Source organism: Gavialis gangeticus, unplaced genomic scaffold (genome assembly GCF_001723915.1).
Source record: "Gavialis gangeticus isolate Ggan-Ray unplaced genomic scaffold, GavGan_comp1, whole genome shotgun sequence".
Lineage (NCBI taxonomy): Eukaryota > Metazoa > Chordata > Crocodylia > Gavialidae > Gavialis > Gavialis gangeticus.
Window position 1 is genome coordinate 155,245,475 of NW_017729025.1, and position 8,293 is coordinate 155,253,767.

At 47.9% G+C, this 8,293-nt stretch overlaps 1 protein-coding gene across 2 annotated transcripts in view; it reads left to right on the forward strand.

Moving 5' to 3' along the window:
* The first annotated feature begins 3,653 nt into the window (after nt 1–3,653).
* LOC109299230 (ribonuclease inhibitor-like) overlaps nt 3,654–8,293 on the forward strand; it is a 39,258-nt gene continuing 34,618 nt past the window's right edge. Inside the window, exon 1 of one of the 2 annotated variants that reach the window (XM_019519821.1) lies at nt 3,654–3,757. Coding sequence is in view for 1 of the 2 variants with exons in the window: in XM_019519820.1 (XP_019375365.1) it covers nt 3,691–3,757 (67 nt within the window). In the remaining variant the exon portion in view is untranslated. The remainder of the gene's footprint in view (nt 3,758–8,293) is intronic. The other variant, XM_019519820.1, reaches the window with a different exon arrangement.

The window sequence follows — 8,293 nt, forward strand, 5'->3', positions numbered from 1 at the left end:
CTCTCCGCTACCCTGCTATCCTTTGTGGGGCTGTCAGTGAGGCACGAGCAGAGAGCTGTACTGCCTCTGCTCTGACTGAACACCAACTCCCAGGGTCCCCTTCTCCTGCAGAGGGAGCTGGAAGGAGGGCAAATGGGTCAGGCCTGAGGCAGGGACAACCAGGCCATTGTCCCTGCCACAAAGTGCAGCTGTGTCCTGACAGCCCCATGCAACAAGAGCTTCCAAGGGACGCTGCAGGGCCCCCAGTGGCTCCAGCTGCTGAGAAAGTGGAGCCACCCTATATAAATCTATGTCTAATCTATAATTTAAATGCTTTGTCAAGCTGTCAGCCCTGACACAACACCAGACATCACACCTGATTAATTGAATTGAGCACAAGTAAAGCAGGGAAACCACGGCAGCCAATGTCCTGCTACTGCAAAGGCTGTTAATATATGTTCCAGAGATCCCAGGTAGAGGTTCTGCCCCTGCTACAAAGAAAGGCAAACTCCCCACAGTCCGTACCAATCTGACCAGAGGGGAAAATTCCTTCCTGACCCCAGTGCGGCATCAGTCTGGCCCTGGGCAGAGGCAAAAGACCATCTAGCCAGGACCCTCCAGGGTTGAGTCCCAATAGGAACACTGACACAGCCCAGTCACCATCCCCAGCCTGAGCTGTGGCCAGCAACACCCAGTGCCTCTGAGAGACACTTTAAAACACCCTGACGCATGTAGCAGAAATGGAGGTGGAGAGGGGATAACTAGCAAAGCCCAAAAGCTGGGGAAATCCCTACAGGGCACAGACATTGCTATGCCCAGATCATCTCCCACCAGTGACTGTCCAGCTCCTCTTTGAACACCTCCATTGATGACTTTCCTGGCATCTGTCCCACAGTCTCCCTGCTCTAACAGTGAAGAAATGTTTTCTTAGATCCAATCTAAACCTACTCGGCTGCAACTTCAAGCCATGGTTCTGTGTCCTGCTCTCTGCAGTGAGATAAAAGGTGTCTCTCTTTTCTTTCTGGCAGCCCTTCAGGTATTTAAGAAGGACTTTCTCATTCAAGGGGGCTCAGCATGGGAGTGGCTGCACAGAGAGTCTCCATCTCCATCTAAATGCACTGGGCTGGGCTGGTGCTGCTATGGGTGGGAAGCTGGGCTAGCTTACCTCCAGAGGAGCACTAGCAGCCTGGCTGTTTTGCTCTGACCTGGTGCAACACAGGCTGTCAGGGAAGCTGATCTATGGGGCCCAGCCCTTCCTGCCTCCTCTCCCCAGTGCTCCCTTCTGGGCAGCTCTTCCAGCCCAAGGCCATGGCCTGTGAATGCAGGGTAGGATGCTGCTGCTCCACCTCACAGAGGAGGCTGTCTCATGTCTTCAGGTAACATCTTGTCTAATGCAGCTGAGCAGAGCCTCAGCCTTTCTCATGGGGCCCAGCCACTGTGTGTGTGCACGCACAGAGACAATACCCAGCCCTGGCCTCTTGCACGTGGGTTTAATAGGCACCTCACACTGCAACTCCTCTCCCATCTCTGGGAACCACCATAGTGAGGCGCCTCCTGCCTACCCAGCGGCAGCAAGGAGCACAACTCCATCCTGCCACCCCTGCTGCTGCTGGGTACACAGGGGGTACCTCAGCATGACGGCTCAGGGCTCATGGTATCGGCACCAAGCCTCCCCCTCCCCACTTTGCCCAGCCGTACCGGGTCTGACCTGCTGGGCTGCAGAGGCCCCGGGGTGAGGGCAACAGGGCTGGGGCCCGAGCCTGCAGCGGGCAGCCTGAATCCCCCCTCCCCCCCCACAGGTTCCACTCTGGCCATGCTACCTGGTGGGGTTGGGAAGTCAGGCTCTGCCCTCTGCTCAGCCATAGCAGCTGCCACCCCCCATGGGTGGCAACTGGGGTTCAGGCACTGCTGTGAGGGGCAAGGGGCTGCAGACCCAGATCCCTGGCTCCATAGCTCTGGCAGCTGAGGACCCCCTCCAGCAGGACCAGGAGGGTGGGGGGCTGTGGGTTGGGTTTGAGCCTGCAGCAGGCAGCCTGCATCTGCCCCAAGCACAAGTCTGGAGGGTACATGCTCCCCATTCCCCCCCAGGAGTGCGTGCAGTGGTGGGGAGACAGCTCCCCTGCCACCACCTGAACAAGACACCCACGGCTCTGTCCCACTCCCCACCCAAGCCCTGCAGCTGTGCTTTCCAGCCTCAGGCCCCAAGCCCCAAACACTGCCTTGGCTGGGCAGCAGCCCCAACCCTGCCCCAATTCCTTCTTCCCTCACTATGGGGGCTATGAGTGGGGAGTGAGGGGCACCGTGGGGGCTGTGAGTGGGGAGTGAGGGGCAATAGCATAGGCACAGCAGCAGCATATAAGGGCTGCTCAGCACCACAAAGCAATGTGGGGGACAGCCACAGCTAGACCCATATCCTGTTGAGCGAAGGGGGCAGGGGGAACTTTAATTTTCCATGATAAAAAACCCCAAATCAAACACCAAAATTTATAGGTATTTAGAATTTATTTTATTATAATGATCAATGCACTGGTAGACTTCCAAATTGCTTTAAAATTGTAAATATATAAATAAAACATTTGTGTTCAACCAATACCTATTAGTAGTGTTTCATTTTAATCGCAGAAAAACGTGGATTTGGGATTTTTAATCAGAGAATTTGTGGGGGGGAGTTAAATCAGAGAATTTGCAATTTTTAAACAGAGAAAATGACTAGCCCTGCTCTTTAGAGACCTGCCCCCTTTATCATCGCCATATCAAAAAACTTAGCTGCCTGCAACAATGCCACCTATGCAGCATAATGGGAATTAAATGGTCTAACAAAATCATCAGCAAGGAAGTACTATGACTGGCAACCATGCTAGCACAGAGGCAAATGTCTTGGGTCAGCCACGTCATATGTATGGACAACAATTGACTGCCTAAGGGAGTTCTATACAGTGAATTTGAAAAAGGCAGTAGGAAGGTTGGCAACCCCAAACTCTGCTACAAGGACTGCATTAAGTGGCACATACAGTTTGCCAGGCTGGACTTAATGTCATGGGAGGATATGGCCCATGATAGGCAAGCTTGGCTCCTCTATGAAGGAAGCAGAACGAGCAGCAGAACATCATCACACCACCTTGGCTGACATAAGAAGGGACCACAGACACCAACTTGCCCTGGCACGTTTCCTGAGCCCTGCATATGGAAACTGATTTCCAGTATCAGTAGTAGTCTTACTTGAATACAAGTGACAGTCATTATTTGTAACTTGGGGTTAACAAGTTTTCTGGCTAGGGGTGGTAGAGGATCTAGTTTGTGGTATCAGTCATACCACTATGAGAGGCAGAAGTGGGAAATGCTGCGTGGGTGGATGTACTGGTAGGGTGCAATTTAGTGCCTTTCTATTCTGAGATGTTCTAGCAAGGCATGTTTGCTGCCTTCCTTCTTGCTACATCAGTGCCTTCCTCCTTTACCGTGCAATCCTTCTTGAATCCTTCAAAGCTAGGACTGACCCAAATGCCCTTTGCCGGGCACTTTTCCCCCCATCTGTTAGCTAGGGAGAGATACAAAAGCGCTGGGTTTTCCCCACCCAGGAGCTCCATTCTGAGAGTCACATGTCTCCGGCAGCAAATAGGTTCAGAGAGCAGGCGCAGGCTAATGCAAATACATGAGGAAGTGATTACGTTTTTGCCTGTCAACATTACTCAGACAGCCAGCTGTCAGCACTGTATGGGAGCCAGGCTTATACCTCCATTCAGCCTGCGGAGTTCACTGTGTTTCTGGATCAGAAAAAGAGGTAAAACAGGACCTTAACTGCACAAAAATTGAGCAGAACACAAAGCTTCTGGTGGTGTTAAATTTGCTTATTTCTTGAGCACCTAGAAGTGTGCCAGGCACCCCCAAGGCAAATAAAGAAAGGGCATGGCCATTGCCCTGGAGAGTTTACAGTTTTATTGCAGAGAGCTAGCAAGCACAAGGAAGAGGAGAGAGGCAGAGATGGGCAAGAAGAAGAGTTTTAAAAAATTAGGAGTTGGCTTGGTGGAAATGCTAGTTTCCTGTTGCGCTCTCTGCTTTGAATTTGTGTGTGTTGCTAACGGAGCTGTGTGGTCCAGATCACACCCTACAGGCATTGTAGCTAGGTTGGTAAAACCCTTGGAGTGGCTACAGCTGTTACAGACAGGAAAGTACATTTTTCTGCCTAGCTCAGTGATTCTCAGCCAGGGTTTTTGCAGGATCCTTTTAAGGGTGTTGTGGGGTGCCACACAATATTAGCACCGCTGGTGTGCAAACAGCCACACATGGTTCACCAGATACACCCACCTATTTCAAACAGGAAGCCATAATGTCAAACTCATTTCTGACCTCTTGTGGTCTTCCTAAGATCGTTGCAACAGAAGCATTACCATTATTTTTCCATAGTCAAGAAACAGTGAAAGCCAAGAGCTGGCATTTTCTGAGGGGTGCCTTGAGTCTAGCAAGGTTGAGAACCACTGGTCCAGCTTGTTGGTGGAGGTGGTCTTGCTACGCTGGCAGAAAGAAGCATGAGGTGGGGACACTATAACTTGTGGGGGGAGCAGATTTGGGTGACTGGAAGGTACTGGAAATGATATGGCTGTGGGGGTGGTGAGGCAGAAGGGGCAAGGGACCGACTGGAACAACTGAGGGAAGGGAAGTTTGAGGGACCTGAGGGCAGAGGTTGGTGGGGGGGAAGTGGCCAGATGGCAGGGGGAGGAGGGTGTTTTAGGCCATGGGATTCTTTCATAACATTAAGCTGGATTTGCCATTTGATTAATTCCCATTTACCATTTGATTCATCACACTATGTCCAGCAGAGTCTGTGTGATAACCATTCCAGTTTGCTCTACAGTTATCATTTGTCATCAGCCCTAGCCATGCTGTGTATGAGGGTCAATGACAGGGATTCAACTTGCAATTTCCTGAAGGCAATTTATTTTTATAGTGCACTGCCAGAGGACAGCAATTCCTCTTCAGAAGACCTTGTACTCAGTCTCTGCCAGAGCACCCTATCTGATTGTGCCCCCTACATTAATAAACGTTTTTAATATGAAATAGCAATGAGTGCCTTAGGAGATCATGGATTTAGGGTTGCAGAGGAGAGGGCATCAAGGGATCCTTTGATGCTGTGCTATTTGCCTGTGCTATTAACCTATATTGGTTAATTAGTTGTATTTTAAGTATGAGCACTGAGACATTACTCACACTTTGATTGTGACCTTGTAATTAAGCATAGTTTAAAGCAGCAAAGCAGCCTCTACTTAAGGATGCCCAACATTTTCCATTATAAAACTGCCTTTCATCACTTATTGCTCAACCAAATGCTTTTGACCTGAAATCTTCTTTGCCAGGTTTCTGATTAATTTTTCTTTAAAGGTTCAGCTATTCCTAGAAGAAAAATAAGTTGCTTTTCCAATAGTAAAACAATTCTTATACCATTTTTCTGTGAGAAACTCTTGCACTTCCATTCTTTGGAAAAGAGGCATGAACTCCTACTACACTGTAAAGTTAGGAAATGTCAGAATTCAGGTTGCCTTTGCATCCTTCCTTCAGCCCTACAGAGTATGCATTATGATAGAGCCTTCAAGTCTGTTGATCATGGGATTTTTTTTTTAATTCCTCAGGGCCTCTCTCTCATTCAGTGCATAGGCTAGACAATAATCTGGAAATGAGTCAGTGAATGATCCGGTTTGCAGGGGCCCCTGCCTCATTTGGAAAATGTGCTGTGAGTGAGAGAGGGGATTTCAGGCTGTAAAATGAACTCCTGATTAAGGAAGTTAATTCTATTCCTCCACCTGCCACAACAGACCATGGTGGGCAAGTCACTAAATACTTTCCCATTTGATCACTGATTTTTGTATATTTCATCTTCCAGAGGCCCAGTTTGAGAGACATGGGGCTGGATTTCCAGGATTGAATCCTCCTAACTGCTCAGTTGGATAATTGCAACAGTGCTTTGAAAATGATGCAAAATATTGCATACTCTTCAAAATCAGGCCCTTGTAGTTTCAAACCGGACACCCAAAATTAGTGGATGTGCTGACGGTTCTGACTTTTCTCCTTCTGTATCAAAAATTTCCATTTTATAGATGGGAAAAATGATACTATATAATGGCACAGGAGCCCTGTTCACATCAATTCAATAGTGAATGTGAGTGCCTTCAATACTCTGGTAAGAGAACTGCAATAATGTCCCTGAGGAAATTAATTGTTCTGCATTCAGTGCATGGTTTGAATCTATGGTAAGTTAGGCCTTGGGCAGTGCATGGAATAACAAAATACATTGTACTGAATGAGGCAGTTGATCTGTGTAAAATACAGCAGGCATATACTTACAGATGATATCAAAATGCAAACACAAGGGGGGGGGGGCTTAAGAATACACAGGCAACCTCAATTTAGGAAAAGCCTAGCTATTGAGTGTTTTTTACTTTGCAAACCTAACATGAATATGTGTTTTGATGCAGTTTATTATAGTAACACAGCACAGCTGTCTTCATGTTGGTTTATATGGTAGCCTGGTGTGGCTTTCTTATCCAAACAACAGGTAAAAAAGTTTGAACATAGCTTGATGTGGTAGGTTTACTGCCTTTTCTCTAATCCAGAAATCCCAAGTTTCTAAGCAACAGGGGGACAAACGTCCAGCAGGCTGCTCCAGGGTGAGCCACAGACTCCCAGGCTGCATTGGTTTTGTTTGTTTGTTTGCTATTTAAAGGAAAATTGTTCATGTCCTACGTCAAATTAGTCACATCACATCCAAATCTATTTGAATCATTCAAAAACTATATGTGGCTCGGCTACCAGCAAGTATCCTCTACCCCAACCTGGGGCTTCAGATACTTCCAAATCCTTTGGCAGGCATCCTACATTCACATGGGGGTTCAGATGCCCCCAGGTTTCACTTGCCCTCAGCTGTATGGTTGCAGGAGCAAGCTAGAGAGGAGGCTGGCTGTGTGTCTCCTCCTCACCTCTCCATCCACTGCATCACATGCCTGCCTAGTCCCAGGCCCACCCTCAGCTCTCCTGGTCACTCTGGGCTGCACTGTCTTGCCCCTTGGCATGGGGGTAGGTAGCAAATCCGGAGAAGGGAGGGAGAGCCCAGGAGACACAACTTAACCTGTTGTGGACCACATGCAGGCCACCATTTGGATACTCTGCTTTAATCTATCACCATGCCTTACTTTTGGTACAGAAATTCAATTACAGGGTTCGGTGTTCACATGAGAGAGCGAGGATAAGTAACTGCTCATTCTCTCTCCTCTCTCTCACGTGCATGTAAGCAGTCCTGCAGTTTGGATATGTATAACTTGCAGTAGTTGTTAGAGACAAGCCTACCAGTCAAAATAGCTGTTAGTGTAAATTATGAATGGATGTTACTGTTTAAAAAGACACATCTAATTGAAAAACTGCCTTCAAATGACATGGGTAAACAGGATAAGGTCCATCATTTTTTTAAGCCAGCTGTCAAGGGATACATTTTCAATTTGTCATCCATCTCTTGTATGGTGATCTATAGAGTATGTCCTATTGCATCCAAAAGACGCATGGGAAGTTGGCAGCCCAGCTAATTGCAGTCTAAGGGCCAGATGCTTTGTGCACCAGAGCTGTATTCAGCCTACTGAGCATGGTCTGGGGGAAGAGTTAGGAAGCTTTCTATAGCCTTTATGCAATCTCCCTGCTGGGTGCCTGTCGTGACTACAACTCTCCCCCACAGGCCATTAGGTTAGCCAGGAATTGCCACAACAGCAGCATATTTTAGCCATGCTGCTCTCCTCCACACCAGGGAACACTTACTACAGTAGATGGAGCAGAAGTAAGTGGTATGAAGCTAGCAATGGCATCTTTAAATGATCATGAACTCCCCAGCGAAGGGAAATTCTCAGTTGGATGTTGAAGGCTTCAAGGATGTTTTCTATTGTGGTTGCACCATCTGAAAATTAAATTAAGGTGAGAGTTCAGGCACAAGAGCATCCTCTGGCAAACATCTCCTGAATATGGCTTGTTCTGCTTGGGTAACACGGCATAGTAAGCGATGCTCCCTGCTGAGGCTTCAGCTTCAGCTTCAGCTTCAGCTTCAGCTTCTCTTTAATCCATAGAGACCTAAAAGTAACATTCACACACCCCTTGAATGAAGGCAGCATCTGTCCTCAGCTGCATTCTGGTGACTGTGACTAAAGGTTTGATATCTGAACTGCCCACGGGGCCTATATTTATCAGACAATTGTGATGCAGGGCTTTCTGTAAGCTATCTTCTGGTGACTTTCACCCTCTTAGGAGGTAGGTAGAGTGGACGAGATGGCAGTCATTACTGTGGAAG